Source organism: Diadema setosum, chromosome 20 (genome assembly GCF_964275005.1).
Source record: "Diadema setosum chromosome 20, eeDiaSeto1, whole genome shotgun sequence".
Classification (NCBI taxonomy): Eukaryota; Metazoa; Echinodermata; class Echinoidea; order Diadematoida; family Diadematidae; genus Diadema; species Diadema setosum.
This window is the reverse complement of record NC_092704.1, coordinates 5,580,522-5,604,567: the sequence shown is the minus strand read 5'-3', so window position 1 is coordinate 5,604,567 and position 24,046 is coordinate 5,580,522. Positions and strand designations below refer to the sequence as shown.

The 24,046-nt window shown below is 38.2% G+C and overlaps 1 protein-coding gene across 1 annotated transcript in view; it reads left to right on the top strand.

The window, feature by feature from the left end:
* Positions 1–4,076: 4,076 nt before the first annotated feature.
* The window catches only part of LOC140243281 (STE20/SPS1-related proline-alanine-rich protein kinase-like), a 37,565-nt gene continuing 17,595 nt past the window's right edge, over positions 4,077–24,046 (top strand). Inside the window, exons 1-4 of the mRNA XM_072322950.1 lie at positions 4,077–4,200; positions 20,955–21,067; positions 22,817–22,925; positions 23,886–24,027. Coding sequence (XP_072179051.1) covers positions 4,086–4,200; positions 20,955–21,067; positions 22,817–22,925; positions 23,886–24,027 — 479 coding nt within the window. The 5' untranslated portion in view covers positions 4,077–4,085. The remainder of the gene's footprint in view (positions 4,201–20,954; positions 21,068–22,816; positions 22,926–23,885; positions 24,028–24,046) is intronic.

The following is a 24,046-nucleotide window of genomic DNA, read 5'->3' as shown; positions in this document are numbered from 1 at the left end:
ATTCGAATATAGTATCAGCTGATCTGCTGCAGCAGATCAGCTAAGCAATGCATCAATATGTGCGTCACCACAAAGGTTCGCTGGTAGTTTTATATAGAGCGTATATTAGTTATAACCATGCAAAGATAGGCTGAGATGTACAGACGGGCCCCATTTCATAAAAATGTGATATGATAGCAACTCTTGCTGGAATGGCAATGGTCATGGTAATGACAAGAATCCAGCTTCCTGATTGGCTGTTGCTACGGGAAGTTGCCACTCCAGCAAGAGTTGCTATCCTAACATCTTTTATGAAATGGGGCCCAGATGTCTCAAAATACTTGGAGAGTGTTATGAAATACCAGGGAAGCATTGGATATCAAAATTAATGTCAACGAAAGATGCAGGTATTTTAGTCTCTTCTGACGAAAAGCGATCGAAAACCTCGCGGAAATGACAATGTGTATGTGCTTCGTTACGACAGCATCATGAATCACGGACTAAACAATTAGTTTGTCTCGAGCTGCAGTGAAATGGCGTGCGCCTTAATTCCGTATATAGTCAATGAATGGTTCGGTTTGGTTTGATTTGTTGGTTTTTTTATTTCTGCATTTTCCAAACATACACAAAACTAACGTGACACTCTGTTTTACAAGACGCAAATTGGATGCTGGATTGAAGTGTGATGAAGACAAGGTACAATTACATTCATTCAAAGAAATACTAAACCAATATATATATATATATATATATGTATACTACAATCTGCCCTGGGGTTTACTGATAACGTTATCATACTTGTTGTTAATCTCTTTTAAAGAGTTTAGAAATACAGGAGACCGCCATCGCAATGCTAATGGGGGGGGGGGGGGGGTGCCAGAATCGCATTCCATTCATATCGTGCGTGTCTGTGTGTGTGTTTCTTTTTAGACTATCATTTTTATAATTATATTCTCTTCGTGACATTACATCCTTGCGTAAAAAGTATATATTTATCGAATATAAAATGATGGAAAAAGAGGTGAAATGACGGATCAAACATTTCCCCTATAAGGGAAAACGAAATCAGCAAACTAAAACACTGGGTGCAAATGAATTAGGAGTATAGCCAAGATGGATAAACATGCAGAAGCATAGCATGTAGGAAGAAAAAAATTTGAAATGAAAAGAAAAGTTGCAAACACAAAAGGAAAACGAAACTCAGAAAAAAAAAATCAGGTCAAATAAGAAGTTGTGGACATTGATTGTTGTCTAAATGGCTAGTTCAATCCCTCGGTAATATTATGAACAAAACTGAGGATCGACAAAGGGAGGGGGGGGGCGTTCGCTTTCATTCTTTGGCTGAATAATGTGCATAAGTATATTTTGTTTATTTTACACCGCTTAGGGGAATGTTCACCTTCCGCAAAGATCATGGTCACTTTTAACCTTGTCGATGTTTGTTACGGTGGTATGTAAACAACAGTTTCTGCCCCCAGCTTTCTATCAGCGCAGATGAAAATTTGTTTAATGAATCCAAGCGTTTAAGGTGTTGAATAAAATCTTTCACAACGACGATTGCCAATAAGTGAATGTAACAATACAACAATTAACAATTGACATGACGTCAAACTCATTGAGCTCGTTAGCATATAATATAAAGAGATTGTATTTGAAAACAGTCAAAGAGTTTTATTGCAAAATGAGCTAAGCGCCATCATGCATTTTTAAACATTTCAAAGTGATTCTATCATCAGATAGAGCAAAACCAAACCTTTCCAGTACTAGTGTATACCTCACTTGTGATATAATTAACAAGGAATATTCTAGAGGTTATAATAAAAAAATCTTGTATTTTCTGATCATCATAAAGTACAAAATAATACTTTTTAAATGACATATTGTTCACTACATATAAAGGTATATTTTTGAAGTTATGGTCAAAAGAAGCAACAATTTTCTTATTATTCTCTCTATTTTTCTTGACCTTTAATCGCAAATATCTCCATTTGGCAAATATGGACTTATCGGTTTTTGCAAACAAACTCTTCAACTATCGCACTCTTTAACAAGAGATTTTGAAAGATATTGTGAAGTTCTCCAAATTTATATATAATTATTATACTTATATATGTATATATATATATATATATATATATATATATATATATATATATATATATATATATATATATATATAAAGAGTTTGTTCATGCTTGTTTTTGCGAACAAACTCTTCATATATCAATATACATGTATATATGTATAATTAGGAGCCAAATCTCAGATATCTCGATAAAAATGGTTATGTCTGCTTTTCCTCTTCATTTCTTAACTTAATTTATCTCGGCAAAGACCATCCATGTGATAATAAACAAAAATGCACAGTAGTCTGGTCATTTAATCAAGAATATTGATATCACGTGCAAATGAAGGCATGGACGATAATAATCGGAACAATAATCTTTCTTTCTTTCTTTCTTTCTTTCTTTCTTTCTTTCTTTCTTTCTTCCTTTCTTTCTTCCTTCCTTCCTTCCTTCCCATCGCAGACAAGCGATATCCTTATGGCTATAGCTGAACTCATGTATTGATGTTCATCTTTTGGAGTAAAAATATTAATGGGTAAATATGAGAGAAACAGACTTAATTTGTGTGACTTCTCATTACACTGTATGTGTTTTGATAACTCACACTTCCATAGAGAACACACATCCACACCCACAGTGGCGTATCTAGGGAAAACGGCGCCCGGGGCAAGCACGAAAATTGCGCCCCTAATTTCTGAAAAAGTGTTCAACCCCAACCCCATCCCGGTAGGGAATTTATTGTAAACAAAGTCCACATGATGCTTTTTCAAGCACTTAAAAGGGATATCTTTTGAGGGTGATTTAAATGTAATGAATTTTGATAGATTTTGGCCAGCGAGCGCAGCGAGCGAGCCGAAAATTTTTGTATTTCAGCTTACAAAACGTGGAATTCTTGTCATTTTTTGCTTACCAAATCTTACAATTCTAATCAAGATATAGTGACAGCCTATCGATTTATACCAAAAAACTGAGGACTTTAAAAAATACTCTAAATTAGTGCGCGCGAGTGAGCTGAAATTTGTAAATGTCCTCGTCATCATCACGTATTGTTCTTATCTTTTTTTTATATATATATAAACGATTTATACCAACAAACTGAGGACTTGAAAATATACTCTACGAGCGAGTGAGCCGAAATTTGTATATTTCCGCGTCATCATTACGTTTTGTTCTTATCTTGTTTGATTTGTTGTTGTTTTTTTGCGCCCCCCCCCCCCGTATGTTCGAAACCGTTGACGCCCTCTTTTGATCCAATTGGCGATCGCTTAATGAAATTGCAGCCGCTGCTCCGTGAAACATTTTGCCTGCTAAATATAAAATGACATGTGTGAACACAATAGACACTGTCATTTTGTCATCATCACGTTTTGTTCTTACCTTCTTTTTTATATAAATTTTGGCGAGCGAGCGCAGCGAGCGAGCCGAAATTTTTTTTTGTATTTCAGCTCACAGAACATGGAATTTTTTGTGAACACAATAAACATTGTCATTTTTTTTCGCGTCATCATCATGTTTTGTTTATATCTTGTTTGATTTGGTTTTCTGTCCCCCCCCCCCCCCCCCACCATTCTCCCTCCCCCTTCCGGGCGAGTTTTTTTTTTTTTTCTTCTTCTTCTTCTTCTTCTTCTTCTTCTTCTTTTCTTTTCTTTTCTTCTTCTTCGTTTTTTTTTTTCGTTTTTTTTGCGCCCCCAAGGAATGGCGCCCGGGGCACGTGCCCCCCTTGCCCCCCCCCCCCCCCTAGATACGCCGCGCCACTGACACCCACACACAATCTTGCAACTTTGTGTCGTGCACAATGAGCGACCGACAGTGTATTGTTAGCACTTTTAGTATTTGCACTCGCTCTTACAATCTTTGCATTTTCACTTCGTTGCTGCACAAAAACCAACAGAAATTGCGCTTCCCATCTGCAACACACACACAACGCTAACGTGCACACACTGTGCACTACATACCTACCGCATTTTACATGCGCATTGCACACGTACGTACGTACAGAAACTATACACACGCAAAATTGATCTCCATCCAACTGAAATCATGGCGAGCTCCACAGGAACTACCCCAGGAGCCCCTGCTGCTCCCGCCTCGGAACCTCCAACTGCCCAGCAATGGCCGAATACTAGGGAAAGCTACGAAATTAAAACAGTTTTAGGTAATGATCTGGATATTTACAGTTCTGTTTATGACTCGATTTTGCCGTTAACAATCAAAACATTGCTGCCTTGTATCACAGCACACATTGCGATTATCGAGCGATCACTGCTGTAGCAGCAGGCCCGGCTGTGCTACACTGCGCCACCCAGGCACGCGCTGGGTAGGGCGATGACTTTTGTGTTTGGAGTGTCGAGTGCCGTTGTTGGATGTTGGTGTACACTCGTGCTGTGTCAGGTGGAAAGCATGTGTAGAGAGCACGACTCGATGCGATGCGACTGCTGCTATGCCCAGGATCAGGATGCACTGGTCGTGGCCGGTCATGGCCAGGGTGGTTCGGTCTGCCGTTATATGCAAAGTCGCTGTTTGCTTTTCTTTGCTTCACTAAACATTAGTTTGTCATGTGTGCGTCCAGTCTGGTGGTGGTACGTAGATTATGGGGAATTGTTCTATGCGTTTAAGTAATGAAAAATATATTTCCACCATCTCTAGCACTGTGTAGCAGCTCTACAGGCCATACCACGCGCAGCGCGGCAGTGGCGGTGGTACCATGCATGGCTAGAAAGTAAATTGACCGAAAGATCGGTCTGTATCTGTCCGTCGGGGAATGTTCCGCGGAGACTGCGTCTGGCTTCACGGATCCCCTCTGTCTACGGAGGACAGTCTCACATAGAAGTATTCGGTATTCGCTATTCGCTATTCGAGCACCGAATACACCATCACCCGCACCGTCAACTCACCATCCCATGTAGTGAGGATTTCTTCCTCCTACATCGCAGCAAATCTTATTAACAATTTCTAAACTGCATCAGAATGACGGTCTACATGCTTATATTTGCTAACGGGCAAATCCAGACCAAAAGTGTCATTATTTCATAAACGAGAGACGGTATACGCTGCAAGAAAATCGAACAAGCTCGATTCCCACTTTGCTATACTTTTCGCAGGTATTCGGTACTTTCGAATAGTGCCCTCTTATGTGAACCGGTGTGAGGAAATCCTATCGTTCGATTCAAGCTATTCGCGTGCCCTCGAAAAACGAGCCCGAATACCCGAATAGTATACTTCTATTTGAAAGCAGCCTAATGGCAAAATATAAGAGTCCTCCGGACAGACGGATCTTTCTCTGTCTTGAAAGTAAACTGCGAACGCAGCTTGCACACGAATGGAGCACTACATACAACAGGGTTTTAGATCCATGATTGCCCATGATACCGATCTGATGCTCCCTTAAGAATGGGAATCTCAAGTTTAAAAAGAAAAAAAAAAATGTAACGAACCTGCAAGTGCTGTAGCCTGTAAGCAGCTGTAGATTCATTTCTCATATCAAATATAAACAAGAAATTGCAACACTTTTTCCTCGGCCAAGGAAGGAGGAGGTTAAAACGTGCATTTACCGTTTTTGCGTCGCACGTCATGATGGAACCAAATTCTAGTACATGTATGCTAGCACAGTGACAGTCGGAATACAGTGTAAACTCTCATCAATCTCTCGCACTCGAGCTCAGCAAAGTACTATACTCGTACAAAGGTCATCAATATCAAATCACTTTCTTACCTTCCAAATACAATAAAATTGTCTGAAAATGAGTTTGCAATACATACAAAATAAACCTCTGCCGAAAATATGAGTTGCATGTGTGGTTTACATGTACGTCACACAACCGATTGCCCTCCATACGGCTGGGCGTGCGAGCTCACCCCTTGCACGGCCGTACGGAGGGCAATCGGTTGTGCAACGTACCGTATGTAAACCACATGGTGGTAATTAGTTCGCTGGCTTGGCAGAGGTCTGCGCTCTCCGAGTGCTTTTCTATTTTTTTTTTTTTAATTGGCACCTAGCTTTTCTCACCTCAAGCTTCTACTACAGACTTTGGTACTAGTACATCTGTACAGTGTAGTTCAGGACCAAATTCAGAAAGTGTTTGCGTATAGTAGATGTATTTTACGGCAATTCAAGGCATTTGATCATAATGGTCAATGTAGATTTTGCTACTGGGACGAGATATAATCTAGAATGCTCTAGATCATGTAGTACTAGACACAGGTCTGTATTAATGATGATATATGTTCTGTTGCAGGTGTGCGTGATTGACATGACTCTTTATACTTTATAGATCATGGCATTGACATCAAGCACTACAAGTTATGTACACAACGTATGCTGACTTGAAATCAGTAATAATGCATGTTACACAATTGGTCACTGTAGATGGATGTATGTGCTATAATGTGCCAAAATTTTGAGAGCATAGATTACAGAATTTATACTGCAGTCTGAAAGGTGGTCCGCTATATTGTATGGATGTGTATAAACTGTCATGGGACTAACTTGTATATTGGCAAAAGATTTTGAAAATAGTTCAACGTGTACCCCTACTAAAATTGCACGCCCTCCTTAACAAATACCTTCGATATATTATGTGGAAAACTTCATCCAGGCTTAGGATTGTGAATCCTGCTCCTACTCCCATGCTATGGTGATAAGTTTGGACAACAGGATAATACAGTCAAGGGAGATATGGAGGAGTGTTACATGTATAGAAATCTTGCCAAGATTAATTGAATCATAAGCAATATCTATTTCATCTTGCTTCGAACATGCATTGTGTTTTAAAAGTTTGATATCTGCATTTCTTGTACAACAAGCATTATCACTTATTTTTACATTTAACTGCAGTTGGAGTGAGATTTAACAAGCAGAGTAACTAGTAGCAGCCACTAAAAAAAAAAAAATCACTTTGTTTCTTAATTTGATTTTTTTTTAAACAAAAAAGATTCAGTGCCATTGCTTGATTTCCACTAGTGGTAAATGCTCTTCATGATCTTTCTTCAAGTTGGTGGAAATAATCAATATTGTCAGATAACTCCTTGATTGATTTCAAGCTTTTCAAGATTAAAGAGATGACATGATTAAAAACACTGATGATATTTAGATTCATTGCACATCATTGAATTGATGACAGATGTCGTTTGGCTAGAATGTAAGTTGCAGTACTTGGCATGCGATACATTGTAGGAAAATCCTTCAGCCTTCCATATTGATCATTTGCATTGTAAATATTCAGTGAAAAGTGTTAAAACTCTGCTTTACATTTTTGCCATTTCATCTACCTGTCAATGACATGAAGCAACCTACAAACAGGGATCAAAGTGAAAAAGATCTCCAATGACCACAACATTGGGCTCTAGAGGGACAAATCACAAGTGTTTGTTATATCTTCTATGTGATCAAGCTTTCTGTGAAATGGGTATTCTCAGGGAAATCCCTGGTGAATACAATTTGTAGTATCGTATACTTCAGTCCCATTTAAAGTTTTGACAAACAAACATTGTTGAAACATGCATTTCTCTACCAATGTGATCATAAAAAGTAGGATGTAGTGCATGCAGCTGTATAATACAGTAAGATCTTGATCTGTATAGATATAATGAAAGTTTAACCCCTCTCCTATTTAACTGTAGTGTGCCTGGATTAGATGGGCACACCTGCAGTAGTATGGACTGATCATGGCCTTTCACACTTGCCTACTCATTGAGGTACATACAGCTGTACATGTACAGTTGTAGGTATGTGCTTGAAATCACTGAGTTTGAATAATACTTGAACTCTGCACAAAATTTTGCTCTTCAACAACATTTTGAACAAGTATATGAAAACATTGTGTAGATATGACAAAATGCAGTGAAATTCGAGATGGCAATATAAGCCTGATGTGACTTGAAAATGAGTGATTATAGCCCTTTCTACACTTGCGTTTCTTAAAGGGGATGGCTAGTAACCGATCAGTGGGAATCAGTGGGAATGCTGAGGGATGATTGTTCCAATCCTTGTGGGATTTATTTAAGAGTACATTATATATCTACTGTTGTGTGAAAATTATTTGCTTCAGAACGGTCTCATATTCAAGTAATGTGCAGATTAATGCCCCGTCACTGACCAGGGACGCTTACCTGGAAACATTAAACTGCACATTACTTGAATATGAGACCATTCTGAAGCAAATAATTTTCACACAAGAATAGATATATAGTGTACTCTTAAATGAATCCCACAAGGATTGGAACAATCATCCTCCAGCATTCCCACTGATTCCCACTGATCAGTTACTAGCCATCCCCTTTAACCCCGTACTTTCTCTGACCCAGGACTATTGTTAGTCCCGTACCAATTTTTCCAGCATTTTACACTCGCCAATAAATCCCGTACTAAGCTCTTGTCCTGGACTAAGAAGAAAACTGACCTTTCTACACTCGTATTTCTTAGTCCCGTACTTTCTAAACCACATGAATATTCATGATTACGCTGTGCACTGTACAAGTACACGCACGCGCCGGCAGCACTTGATTACCTCGTTTCTGATTGGTCAGTGGGGGGTTTGACTTTGTCTCCGTTGCTTAGCCCCGGATTATTTTTTCGTTCTGTTTACACTCGCTTGCTTGGCACCGCAATTGCGGTGCTAACCCTGCTTTTTTGCAGGGCCAGATAATACGGGATTATCGGTGGGGCTAGCCCACTTTGGAAAAAACAAGTGTAAACAGAAAGTGGGCTAAGGTAAGTCTGGTACCAACGGTGGGGCTAAGGCCCCCCTTATCCCCACCATTGGTACGGGACTAAGCAAAAATTTGCAAAAAAGCCCTCATGTGTAGTAGTGTGTGTGTGTGTTTCTGTTTGTGTATGTGTGTGTGTGTGTGTGTGTGTGTGTGTGCATGTGCGTATGAGGCCCTAAAAAAGCAGATCTAGTGGTGGACTTGTGGTGGGATTGTGGTGGGTAGGTTGTGTGGTAGGTAGGTTGTGTGTTGTGGTGAAGGAAGGAGCGCATGCTTGCTATCCTGTGGAATGACTCACTTAGCCGGCGCTTCTCCCTTGCCTCTCTTCCTTCCTAGCTCCTCTTTCTCACATCCCCAGTCTTCTTCCCAGGCTGAACTGGCTTTTTGACATTCCTAAAGGACTCGATCACCTTCATTACATGTCAATTGAGTAAATGCACTGCAGTATTGATAGTAGAACACATCAGTGAAAGTTTGAGGTAAATCGGACAATTTGTTCCAAAGTTATACATTCTTAAAGTTTCATTACCGCCATCGCTGGATGAGAAGACTACTTCAATGCTTGTGAGTCACATGCGTAGAATGATATAAAGAAAATGACTATAAAGAAAATTCAACATATTTTCACTTATCTCGCTTGATAAGAGAACACTTGACTTGGCCTCTTTCAGGGGGAATGGTTTTACCCAGGTTACAATTATGTCAGTAACAAGTTCAGAGAGTGTGTACAGTTGTACTAACTTATTTAAAAAAAAAAAATAATAATTTAATTCTCTTTATAGATATTTTCTGTACATTGTTCTATGTAGTGACGTCACAAACTGTAATAGTCTTCTCATCCAGCAGGAATACTGCGCAGACACTTAAAAATTCATAACTTTTTAACGGATTGTCCAATTTTCCTCAAGCTTTCACTGATGTATTCTACTGATACTGCTGCATTCACTCAATCCACATATGAAGGTGAACTTGTCCTTTAATTCTTTATTCATATGCAGAAGCCCCATGGTGTGTTTGGTCTGTGATAACAAGCCATAGGTTATAAGTATCTCTGTCATCACTCTGTTATCACTCAGTGACTACCATTTGCATACAAAGTCAATGGTACATGTACTTCCACATGGAGTCCCTGAAAGCAGGGAGGTGGGTCACCTCCCTGCTGAAAGACTGTTCAGACCAATTTATGTCTTGTGCATGCATGTGGGTTTTTTCCATTATATTTCCTTGTTCTTCATCAAATTCCATGGCTAAAAGATGATTGTGTTTAAGTTTCTAAATGAAACTATAAAAAAAAAATCATTGAGAATGTAAAGTTAGGTAAGACAGCCAAATTGCCTCAAAGGAATGACATATTCACAATAATCAATTTATTAAATGACAATTGCATACAAATATAATACACGTCATTGTTTGTTTATTTTTGATTCGTTGCCATAATTTAAACTTTAAACCCTGAGTAGTAAAATTATAAGAAAGTGACTACAAAAAAAGTGTACATTGGCATGTCATTAGTTTTGGCTCCTGATGTTGTAGGCTTACCATGTGTGCAATCTTGAGTTGCCGATGTGACTGATCAGCACTAATCTATTCCTGCCTCTCGAGAGATTTTCATAGCTAATGCCACCTTCTCTCGATATCTGAGAACTGTTTACTACTTCCCCGCTGAAAGTCGAAAGCAATCAGTGCACAGCAAATGTGCAGGTGTGAGACGGAATTTCAAATGAGGGTGGTGTGTTCAGATTCAGCGTCGTCAAAAATCGTGGGTAAGGGTGAAGAGGGCAGTTTTGCACCAATCAGATGGATACAGTATTTTAGAGAGCTTTCAGTTTTCTGCTTTCTGTTCAGGTATAGCGGAGAGTCCGCTAAATTCATTTAAAAGCTGTTATGGTATTGCTGTGTTCAAGCATTAATGTGTGAGAAACTTTAATAGGTACTTGTGGTAGTTAGTTCACTTTCCCCTCCTTAATTTGATATCATAATTTTATGGCCGCTTTTTAGTACAATTTTTGCCCAAAGATTCTTCCATTGATTTGGAAATTACAACAGCGGGACCAACAATATGAGTGCTTCTGACGAGGGTACAGGAACATTTGGGCAATTCCACGGTATGTAGGACACAGATGCCGAAAATTCAAAATGATATTTGTTTCAAACACCATACATTTTCAGACAATACTTGAGTTGAAGTTTTAAGAATCATTATGTTTTTCAATAAAAGCGGCCATTTTGATTTTCAAAATGGCTGCCAAAATATGCCTATAACTCAGTGGTAAGAAAGAGTGTATTGTCACATAATTTACCCTCTGTATATCCACTTTACTAGTACTCTAAACAACAATCTTTTATATGCATGCAGTGACCAGACAAGTCTTTTACCACATGATAGAAAGAAAAAGCTGGTTGCTTTAAAGAATTTTATAAAACCTTTTAATTAGTTTGACAATGATGGATGTAACGTCAGTTACCAAAAACAAGGAATTTTTAACTTTATTCATCAAAGAAAGTGAGCTGTATGAAGTAACTTAGGATTTCTAATGTATGCCCATATGCCTTCCTTTCAATACCAGAAAATAAGGATACTTGGCATACTGGAGAGTCAAATGAACCCATCAAAATGTGTAACGTCAGTTACCGAAACGTCATACCAGTATGTAACGTCAGTTACCATGACAGTAATTATAACTTAGGCAAATTTTTTGACTTTAGGCCATTTCAATACATCTGGGAAGTCAAAGGTTATCAACAAAGAGCAGCAATCCCTTTGATAGGGAATGATGTCATCACCATGGTACACTGTATGTCCATGGATACATTTTTTGTTGTTGTTCACTTTATCTTATTTATTTATTTATCATCTTTTTTCTTTGGTGGGGGGGGGGGGGGGAGGGCTTGAGCTTTTGATTTTCGGCTCAGCACAAGTTTAAGGTTAAAGGGTGTGTACAGTTCTGGTCGAGGTGCGGATTTAGCTTTTAACGTTTTGCGAGATATTCAGAAACCACTCTATGAGATGTCAAAGAGCATGCAGTTCTAAGGGGTATCAAAAATTTATTCGATGAAAATCGGTTTTGAAATGGCCGAGATATCCAAAAACAAGGTGAAACAAAGAGATCCTAATAAAGTTGTGGCATGTCGCCTTTTATTATTAGCACTTTTTTGGATATCTCAGCCATTTGAAAACCAATTTTCATCAAATAAATGTTGAATCCTTCTTAAAATTACATGCTCTTTCATATTTCATAAGAGGCTTTTCATTTTCTCACTTAGGAATGTTCAAAACATGAATCCCCACCTCAACCAGTACTGTACAATCCCTTTAAATCATCTGGAAGTTTAGGTTTACCACATGCAATATATACATGTATGCACTCAAATTACTATACAGTACTCACTGTCCTACGGGATGATAAAGCTACCAGATTTGTAGGCCTAATCAATGATGTGGTTGCATGATAACCACCTTTTTCTAATTAAAAAGCTTGTGTACAGCTGTATACCAACAGTTTTATAATCTTTACTAATGACTACTTTTGCAAGCATTTTTCTTTTTTTTCTGGAAGCTTAGTGGAGTTTCTACCTCAAGGCAAATGCAGGAACAGATCATATTTCTTCGCTTGCACTTAAATGTGTGGTTTAGTTAATATGGCACATCTTGAAATGGTACATAAGCAGGCCTGACATAAGGCATGTACTGTCATTACTGTTTGAAACTAACACTGATGTTGCTCAAAGTGAGAGGTGATTCTAGGGTAAAATAAAAAACTGTTCATATTTGTTGATTACTTTATTTCATTCATGCAGGGACATTTTTGTAATACATGATAATTATGAACAGGAAGATTCGTTTGTATTGATCTTAGAATTCTTTCGGTGCAAAGTCCTATTTCTTGGTATCTGGGATGTATGTGCAAGCCTTGATATACCAGTGAAAAGGAAAAGAAAAACAATTACATTCCTTCAAGCAAGGAATACACAAATAATACCCTTTTGACCAAAAAAGCATGTTTCTTCTTCACAGAAAAAATACTAAAAGTGTAACACTATTCATTTAAATCATTATTGATAATGGAGATCATTTTTTTATTTGTGGCCCTAACAATGCCTTGAGGGAGAAGGAGTAAAATAAAGAAAAGAACCACAGTAGATTTCATACATATTTATGAATATTTTTATTTGTATGTGTTTTTTCCCCATGACCTGAAAGATATATTTTTTTTTCACACACAAAAACATCTGTGTTTTGTGTAGTACTGCAGGGCATTATAAGTGGGGTACTCTAGATAGAAACTTTCCTGTTCATCAAAAAAAAAAAACAAAACAAACAAACAAAAAAACAACCCCCCCAAAAAAAACCTTTAGTTATGTCAACATTTATACTTGGAACTGCTGAATCTAAATGGCTCTGTGTAATCATAACTGTTGAATAAGCATTCAATCTTAAGACAAATGTCAAGAAATATCCTCTGCCAGTGCATTTACATTATTTTTGCTCAACTGTGCTATGGCATGGGGGGAGGGGGGGGGGGGGGAGCTTGCCCTCTAAGGGCCCCACCCCATTTTTGTCTTTAGATTTTGTTTTAATTTGTTAAAGGGACTGTACAGTACTGGTTGAGGTAGGGATTCATGTTTTGAACATTCCTAAGTGAGATAATGAAAAGCCTCTTATGAAATATGAAAGAGCATGTAATTTTAAGAAGGATTCGATGTTAATTTGATGAAAATTGGTTTTCAAATGGCTGAGATATCCAAAAAAGTACTAATAATAAAAGGCGACATGCCCCAACTTTATTAGTATCTCTTTGTTTCACCTTGTTTTTGGATATCTCAACCATTTCAAAACCGATTTTCATCGAATAAACTTTTTATACCCCTTAGAACCGCATGCTCTTTGACATCTCATAGAGTGGTTTCTGAATATCTCACAAAACGTTAAAAGCTAAATCTTCACCTCGACCAGAACTGTACACACCCTTTAAAGTAAATGCCTGGGATTGTTACTGGTATACTGCAGCAGTATAATAACCTGTTAAATAAATTAGTTCTTTGTAAACCCCATAGCAAAAGTATGTGTAACGTCAGTTACGTAACGTCAGTTACTGACATGTTTACCTTTAAGTTTTCATAAAACATAAAGAAAATGGACTTATGTTTCATTTCATTTGGGTATTTGTAATTGATGAACCAAGGTATGATTCCATATCAAACAAATCACTCTGAAAGGTCAGAATTATAAAATATCACAAAACTATTCCTAATCATGATTTTCCATGTGTAAACCCTATGGCAAATGTAAGCGTAACGTCAGTTACGTAACGTCAGTTAGCGTCATGCCTTCACTGAAATTGGCATGGTGCTAAAAGGAAATATCTAAAGTGCACATTATTTTGCACACCTGTTCCTAAGAACCTAGGTATATTGCCATATTAAACACATAAAGTTTAGAAGTCAGGGACATGAGATATTTCCATTTAAATCTACACCATGATTTCCCATGTCCTTTTTCCGTAACGTCAGTTACCGACACATTTTCACTTGCTATGTGATAAGAAATGCAGTTTGAGAAAAAAACTTTCCACCTATTTCTTCATTCTCATGAACTCATTCATCAATGCTAATTACAAGCCCCGGGTGCTTTCATTCACAAAACTACAACATAAACAATTTTATGAAAATCCTTACGTGTAACGTCAGTTACCGTGGAATTGCCCATTTGATGAATTCAGCAGAGATAATCATTTTACACTGAGTTGCATCTAGCATTTTGATTTCATGATATCACTTCTTTGCTTCAATTGTCAGATATTTTTATATGTAAAATTATTAATGTGGACTGCATTTGATATATTTTATTTTGATGAAGTTGTGTTATGTGACTGCAAGTCAAACTAAATATTTTTTTTTAAACAGTCCATTTTGACATATTAATGGCATTCACAAATATGTTGAAATTTTGCATCTTGTACACTTTGCAAGTATATCAACTTTAGTAAATATCAACTGAAGTAACGAGAAACACAATTTATGGAAACAATTATCATGTTTTCCAAGGAAGTACCTGGTACTAAATAACCCGTTGAGGACGAGTCCCGAGTTCGGAGTATACTCAGGCAGGTGTCTGTGGGAAATGTGTGTTGTAGCAAAGTCAGCCCATCCTCAATGGGTTACGGTAATTGTGACGTTCATGTATGCCCCCTCCCCACCCCCTCCCACCCCCATAATGTCCCCCTGAACTGAGGATTCACAATGTTTTGACTGTCATTCTGACGTGGTTATGCCTTCTGCGCAGGATTGACACAGGAGGAATGTTGCAACCAAGAAATACTGCACTGTTAAAGGGAAGATAAACCCCAAGAACAATGTGGATTGAGTGAAAGCAGCAACATTAGTAGAACACATCAGTGAAAGTTTGAAGAAAATCGGACAATCGATGCAAAAGTTATGAATTTTTAAAGTTTTGGTGTTGGAACCGCTGGATGAGGAGACTACTAGAGGTTATGACGTATGAGTGGACTACAATATCAAGAAAATATAAAGAAAATACTACAAAAATCCATTTTCCATGAAAATTACAAATTCCATCAACTTGATATTGACATATGTTAAGGGTAGCAATTATTCCCCCTGCTTTCTGAAAGCGGTTGGTCCACTGCTCTTTCATAATTCTAGAAAAGTGAATTTTTGTTGAATATCCTTTATATTTTCTTTGTATTGTTGTCCACTCATACGTCATATCCTCTAGTAGTCTCCTCATCCAGCGGTTCCAACACCAAAACTTTAAAAATTCATAACTTTTGCATCGATTGTCCGATTTTTCTCAAACTTTCACTGATGTGTTCTACTAATGTTGCTGCTTTCACTCAATCCACATTGCTCTTTGGGTTTACCTTCCCTTTAATACAGTAGGAGTAAGCCCTATGGGTATGTATTAGGACAATGTAGGTCTGAATCTTACTCCTCTGCATTTTTTTTTTTTTTTTTAATGGGCAGTGGTTACAGGGTATGTGAGAATGAATGCATAGCATGATTGTACAATGTATGGTGAGTGTGAACTGCATACCGATAATGTAATTGTATGCAGTTTGTGGGTGTGTGTGCCTGCGAGGGTATAAATCAATATTTTGCCCAACCATGCAGACTCTCTGTACAACAAATCTTTGCTTGTATGTGTTGAAACATGCAGCGGCTGTAACCTTCATGCCATTGCCACTATTTTCTCTTCACAAACACAGGACAATAGTAAGATGAGGATTGAAAAAAGACTAGATGGGGGGGGGGGGATCCCCCCCCCCCCCCCCATACACCTCTCTCAAATATGGGGAGCCAAGGGCTCATCCTTGACCTTTTGGGATAGCTGGAGCTGAAGTGTTCCAGGGGCATTTTGAGTCAGGGTGACATGAATTGTGTGCCATTTTGCCATTTGGCGGGACATAACTCATCACCACATTAAGAAGTGGGTAGATATGAAATGGTTCAGTGATTCCACATTGAGGAGATTGAAATTGATGGCTTCCATTACTGCACTGTAAAACACTGCACTTTTTGCCTGAGATTGAAGTAGCATGATGTTTATTGTCAGAAGGGGTAGATACATGTAAACTGACTGAGTGATACATACTGCAATGAAGTAATTTGAATAAATTACTTTCAAGGCTTTATATTACAGAGGCCCTTTTTCCTTGACAGGTAGGGTTACAGTATGTACTGTAGCCATGCCTGCGCATTGTTTGTCCTGTAGGAAAAATATGATCTGACAGTAAAAAGCTCTCTGACTCCCCACAACCTGAAAGTCCTTTTGCATTGCTCAATGGTTGTATGTACAAGGCTGAGTTCCCCAATTGCTTTTATGGAGTCCTTGATATATATTTCAAACTATTATTGGTCATGAAATAAATTGTGCATAACATATTGCAGGTGAATGCTGTAAAAGGGCTGTGAATAAAGTGTTGACAAGTGATATGTAACCCCTACAAGGCATCAATGTTGGCAAAAACTGGCTCATATACACAATGTAATTACCATGGTGTAAGAGTACTTTTCAGGGATGTCGCTTTATTTTCTGTTTCCTTTGTGCATTATCCCCAATACACTATGACCTTCTAGAACACTTTAATAAAAGATAACTTTGCCCCCAAATTTGCTTCAAACAAGCAATCTATGAGAATTTATGCCAAAATGAACAATTTTTGGTGAACGTACCTAATGCTGGACAGAAGTCTGTGTACCAACATACAAAGGTCAAATTATGAATGCTCATTGAAACTTTTTTGTTTTTCAATTGAATGGCCTAATTCTGATGAGAAAAGATAATAACAGCTCAAAAATTCTATGGAACATTGTGTTTTATAACATTTTGAGACTTAGTAGGCCCTATAGAATGTATGTAACATGGACAGACCAGTGCAGTGTGTTTAACCTGTTGAAGACGAGTCCCGAGTATACTCGGGCATGTGTCTATGGGAAATGCATGTTGTAGCAAAATCAGCCAGTCCTCAATGGGTTAATGTCCGTATAATCCAGCCAAGATAACAAGATCACTTTGAAGTCAAAACCTTGAGCAAAACAAAATTATAACGACCGTAATACTGGTATACACAATGTATTCCATAGGTGTCGAAGAAATGCCAGCTCATTGGTACCGCCCTGATGAAATAATTTTCATGGCACGTCAAACTTGTACTTGCTGGTAGTGGTTGTAGGGTGCCAAAATTATATTAACTGTACTCAATAACAATGCTTAAAGGGATAGTATAGTGTATCTGGTTGAGATTGGGATTCAGGTTTTAACTTTTTTGTGAGATAATTAGAAACCACTTATACAGTATAAAATGTTAAAGAGCTTACAATTCAAAGAGGAAAAGTTTATTTGATAAAAATTAGTTTTGAAATGGCTGAGATATCCAGAAACAAAGTGGTCCAAATAAAAAAAAGAAGATATATTTTACTTTGTTTTTGGCTATTGGCCATTTCAAAGCCAATTTTCATCTAACGAACCTTTAAATCCTCTTTTAATTGTTTCCCCCTTAATATTTCATATGTACACTGTACGTAAGTGGTTTCTAATTATCTCACAAAAAATAGAAACTTGAATCCCCATCTCAACGAGAACTATATCATTCCTTTAAATGGCCAAGTGGGTGATATACAGTATATGTAGGCCATTCTACGGTGTACCAGGTACTTGGTGTAGCCTTTGAAAGCTTATCTGTACTCATGCAAGCAATAGATACTCTGTTGAGTGCTTTCAGGCATTCAGTAGTGCTTTTACCAAGGATTGCAATAAGTAATTTAGTGGTTATTTGTGTTTGACGTGTATTGCATTACACATGGGATCACAATCTCACTGGGTATGAACTCAATGATTATTCTTATCTTCTTATCATACTTGTATCTTGAAGTCATCATGCAGGTCTTTTGTTTTGTGTATGATAATGAATACTGTGAAATTTTGTATTAGGGCTTCTAGTAAAAGCGATCTCAACTAGCTTGCTCATGGAATTGCTGTATTTAAGTCGTTGCCTTTCCGTGGAAGACAACAGGTATACAAAGTCATGACATCTTGTGTTAAAAAGCAGTGAAATAAAACCACTCAATCAGAGCATTGCTGCAAAGATCTGAAAAAAAAAACAAACAAAAAACCCTCCAAGAACAACAAAATCCTGATGGTGTATAAAATGCACTAAAATCATGAAATAGTCATGGGGATATGTATGGTAATGACTCAGCTAAATGCTGTTATTGGATCATGCAACCCTATATTGATATAGCTTGCTGTAGAGGGCAGGATGCAGTATCACAGAGTGGAGATTTAACCCATGACATTTAAACCCATGAAAGACACACTGCAAAGCAAATTTATTTCAAAATGTATCCTGACAGGGTGCCACAAACTCACTTACCCACCCCCACCCCCCACCACCTACACTTGTATCTGCAGCAAACTAGACCCATTGTGGGTGAGTGAAAAAGAATGAGCACTTGCCTGTTCTTCATGTTAGTGTTGGGTATTTGCCCAAGTGGTCATGTGGGCACTTGGCAGAAATGTTTTGTGGTAACCTGTCAGATGAGAGAAATCAGCATCTACCCAATTAGGGCCTGGGATAATCCTGCTGCAGACATTACCATCCCATCCTCATTAACTTGGTTACTCTGAATCTTATCATATCTTACATTGGAAAAAATTTCATAAAACTAGTTCAATTTATTTTATCCACACACACACACACACCAAAAAAAAAAAAAAAAAAAAAAATCATACAAAAGTTTTTTTAATTTGACACAAGAACATTTACTTGAATCTCTTATGATGGTGCATAATAAAAGATGACTTAAAAATTTAGCAATTCATAGGGTATTGATAATTCATCAACTGAAATCGACAGTAGTCTTTGACCCAAATTGGGCTTAATTGAAAGTTTTTATTGTAGCATTATTGAATGATAAAAACTTGGGAGGAAATCATATTGTTTCTGAGACTGAATGGCTATTTTGTGGGGTATGTACATTGTAATATTCACTTCTACTCCAGAGTCCAGAGTAATATTGCATTTCAAAAGAAAGCAAGTGCTCATTTGCCACCATGTTGAATGAAAATTCTTCATAGATACTGGTTATGTCTCATGGTCGTGAGTAATGTAAAGGGAAAAAAAAGTTGTCAGCTCGGATCTGTACTGAGTAATTTTCACTCCATTGTGTATGCAGAGCAAGCCTTAGCACTACAGTTTTGAAGGAAATTGGGAGAGTTGTATACTGAGGAAATGCATTGTATCTGTACTTGTTTTTTTTTTTTCTTTTCTTCTTCTTTTTCCTGCTTCCTGAAGTATTGACCAAGAATGCACAAGCTATGCTAATGACTATGGGTACATTCATGTCACACACACACACACATCACTCTGATGCAAGATGTGCGTTGTAATGAAAGAGACACAGCAGAGCCTACATGTACAATAGGACATGAGTGGAGTGGAAAAAATATGGTTATGCAAACGCAGGGGGAAAAGCAAATAGGTGTGAAGGAAGAGGGGTGCACCTTGAGTCCCCACTCGACAGGCAGTGTCTGGGAGTCCATGTTGAAATTCTTGCCGCTTTGGGATGCTTGACTTATTTGAGTGTGTGTTCCAGATGAGTGGGGACCCCTTGATAATCTCGATTATGCGCCCATGCAGGAGGCAGATGCTCCAAGCAATCTGGGGTGATTGGAAACAGGGGTGCGGGTTACCGGGAGACGTGATCTTTACAGAAAGAGGAGGGGAGGGGAGGGAAGGAGGGTGATGGATTGGCTGGGGACAAAGCAAGGACTGAGGGAAGTGAAGAAAAAGAGAAGGAGAAATAGGAGAGGGACAGAGAGGATGAAAGGAGTAAGGTACTGTATGTGAGAGAAAGGAAAGAGGAACGAGAAAGGACTGTGCTAGAATTGCGTCAGGCTGCGTTTATCTTGGAGGAAGAGGATCACGTTTCAAAATGCATTTTGAACACCATTTACAAACATGGTTTGATACACGATTCTCAGGGTTATTAATCAGAGAATGAAGATATCTTCTTCAGAAAGGGGTGAATTAATGTATAACTGTGAATTTTCCAAGAAGGAGGCATGCAGTGTATGCCTCTATATTTGTAAATGAAAAGGCAATGAGATAAGTCAAGCTTTCTCCTTATCGTTCAGATCACACTGAAGGAAAAAAAAAATCTTTTGATAACAGTCGCTAGATGGCACTCATTTGAAGTTCTGTTTGAGATCAAAAAATGTCTTGCATGAGGAATAACTTGAAAAATTGCTGTTTTAAAGGGTTGCCTGCAAAAGTAAAAATGCCCTCTCAGAAAAACACATCAGGGGCCCGTTGCATAGAAGTTACTATGATGGTAACTTTGCCATCCAATGGTAACTTCCATGGAATTCTTGATTTTGATTGGCTGTTGAATATTGTTGCCATGGTAGTTACCATTGGATAGCAAAGTTACCATAATAGTAACTTTTATGCAACGGGCCCCTGATGTTACAATTGTATCTGTGTACTGCAAAAGTAGAAATTTTCCTAGTGTGGAAATTTTCATGCATTTTGCACTGTCACCAGAAGACTGCATGAAAATAAAAACACACAAATACCTTTTCTTGCCATGTGTTACTGTAACACTATTTAATGTTTTGATTTTGCAGAATTATAGACATGTGAAATTCATCACAATACCTTCCTGTCTCTATATGTATTGCAGGGCATGGAGCCACAGCGACAGTTCACAAGGCGGTGTGCATCCCTCGCAATGAAGACTGCGCCATCAAGAGAATCAACCTGGAGAAGTGCAATACCACCATGGAGGAACTCACGGTGAGCGATTTGGGGACTGAACTTTGACCTCTCACCCCTCTGAACAGGTCAAATGTTTGGGGATTCATGTAGGAAGAGATGCAAGTATTGAAGAGGAAGAAATTGAGGGAAAGACGTGAGCTGTTATACTTGTACAGTGCATGCAGGTTGAATAGTCTCACTACACTAGAGCATTAAATACCATGTCACAGGTATTTTTATGCCTCCGCCACGAAGTGTCACCGGAGGCATTATTAAAGGACAAGTTCACCTTCATAAACATAAGGATTGAGAGAATGCAGCAATATTAGTAGAACACAAGTTTAAGGAATATTGGACAATCGATGCAAAAGCTATGAATTTTTAAAGTTTTTGTGTTGGATGAGGAGACTACTACAGCTTGTGATGTCATATGCGTACAACAGTATAAAGAAAATGTAAAGAAAATTCAACATATTTTCACTTTTTTTGCATAATAAAAGAGCACTTGACTTGCCTCTTTCTAAAGGCAGGGGGAGTGATATTACCCCTAACATTGTGTCGGTAACGAGTCAAGGGAATGTGTACTTTTTTCAAAAGATGAAATTTTGTGAAATTCTCTTTGTATTTTCCTTATATTGTTGTACGCATGTGACGTCTAAGTTATTCATACAATGCAGTAGTCTTCTCATCCAGTGGTTACTGCATTAAAACTTCAAAAATTCATAACTTTTGAACGGATTGTCCGATTTTCCTCAGACTTTCAATGATGTGTTCTGCTAATATTGCTACATTCTCTCAATCCTTATGTTTATGAAGGTGAACTTGTCCTTTAATGACTTATATTTGTTACCATAATGCAACAAGAACACAAATGTCATGCTGGTCTACAGGAAACATTTGTCTGTTAAATGACTGTATGTGTGCTTCTGTGTTTGTGTGTCTGTAGTTTTGTTTGCTAAAGTGATTCTGCTGAATCTGCTGTCAGTTTTTCATTCGTAAGCCATACTTGTAGAGAATGCAGAGCAAATGGCGGTATTTGACAGATTGGATGTAATTATCATACATTCTTCATATTTGAATACAGGCAGCAATTTATCTTATTGGACCTTGACCTTTGCAAAGTTGATATTTTGTGTACATGTACAAAGTGTAATATCCTGGTAGTACTGTAAGGCATAGCATCCACCCACCTTTTAATACAATGAATAATGAACAATAAGCTGATGCAGTCCATATGTGCACAAATGATGCCCAGGTCTGAGTGTGTCCAAGTAGGAATTGCATGCACAAGATAACTTTGGATTTGTTTAACCCATGAGGAGCATCTGAGTGGCTTAAGACTACACTGTAGTTTCAATGGTTGGGCCCTACAACATGCAGAATATTCCCACTGGAGGCACAAGAGTCATATGTGCATCATCTGTTTCCTAGAACTACAGCTGTATTGACAAATTTTTGCTGAAAAGTCAATTTTTTCTTTTCATTTATGAATCTGGTGATTACCAATGCATGGCAAATTTTAATACTGGATATTGATATAGCTAACCATCTCTTCCTAATGAAATCGTTTGAACTCTTTCTACCATTGTGTGATAGCATGTGTACAATGGTTTTCATCAGTAATTGTCGTAATTATTTGATATTGAATGTCTGGCCAGTAAAAAACAACACATGTTCAACAAATGAGATTGCCAAGTTTATTCAACTGGTTCTACTAACGGGTATCCTTGTGTGTGGCCCTGATGAGCATTTGATCTACCCTCCCCCCTTCCACTCCCCCTCCCACAGAAAGAGATCCAGGCGATGTGTCTGTGTAAGCACACCAACGTGGTGCAGTACTTCACCTCCTTTGTCGTCAAGGATGAGATCTGGCTGGTCATGAGGCTCCTGGAAGCTGGTAAGAGGGTTTACGACGCCAACATCTTCATCGAGCCACTTGCTCCCCCAGTGACATTTATGCCAGTTTTGAACCAAAGGAGTGGTAGTACCATTTAGAATGGAATATGGAGATGATGTCCTCTTGCGCACAAGAGACAATAATGCTGGCTGGAAAAATGTGATAGTTGTTATGAATCGCATTTGACAGTGATGTTCGTTGAGAAACGGAATATAATTAAAGCGTGCTTGAGTTAAAACCCTCTGCTGCTTAAATAATAATAATGTCAAAGTGAGAGCCAAGAAGATGTGCCCTCTGCAATATGTAGAATTTACCTAACATCCTTCTGCCTCTCAAGGGACAATGATATCAAAGTGATAACCGACAGGATGGACACATTGTATTGAGTGTACAGAATTAAGGTCTTTTTGCCTGTGATGTTGTGATGCAGGCTGTACTTTTTAGTAAGATAATTTGTTGTCCTTATCTCCAACACTGTACCATGGAGAAAGAGATAAATTATGTAGTGTAAAGTCCATATAAATCAAGGTCCAAGTTGGAATTTGAAGGAATTGGTACGGTGCCACCAAAGTCAGCTACTAAGATTAAGCACAAAAATATTATGATTTTGAAAGAACAATGGACAGTAGTCAGCATGTCCAATGTGCCATAAATCCAGTATTGTTACACTGTGGAGTGTAAAAGTGGAAATTTTCTTGGCACTGAAATTTTCATGCAGAAATTAGTGCAAAAAAAAAAAAAAAAAGCATGCAAATATTTCTTGCCAGAAAACAGAATGTTTTACCAAACCTCATGCATTGTGATCTCAGAATAGTGTGGCACAAGGGGGGGGGGGGGGGGGGGGGGGTTGGGTTAGGGTGTGGCACACAAAGAGTTAATTTGTTGTTTAAAGATTAAAAGATATTATATATGAAAAGGTTGTAATCTTTGCTTGTGATTTTTCCTTGCATCTCTTCCCAGGGTCCTGCCTTGATCTGATCAAGCACATGTTAAAGAGAGGGAAGGGCAAAGGTGGTCTGTTTGAGGAGGCAATCATAGCAACCATTCTGAAGGAGACACTGCAGGGGCTGGAGTATCTCCACGGACACGGCCAGATCCACAGGTCAGTCAAGCAGACGCCT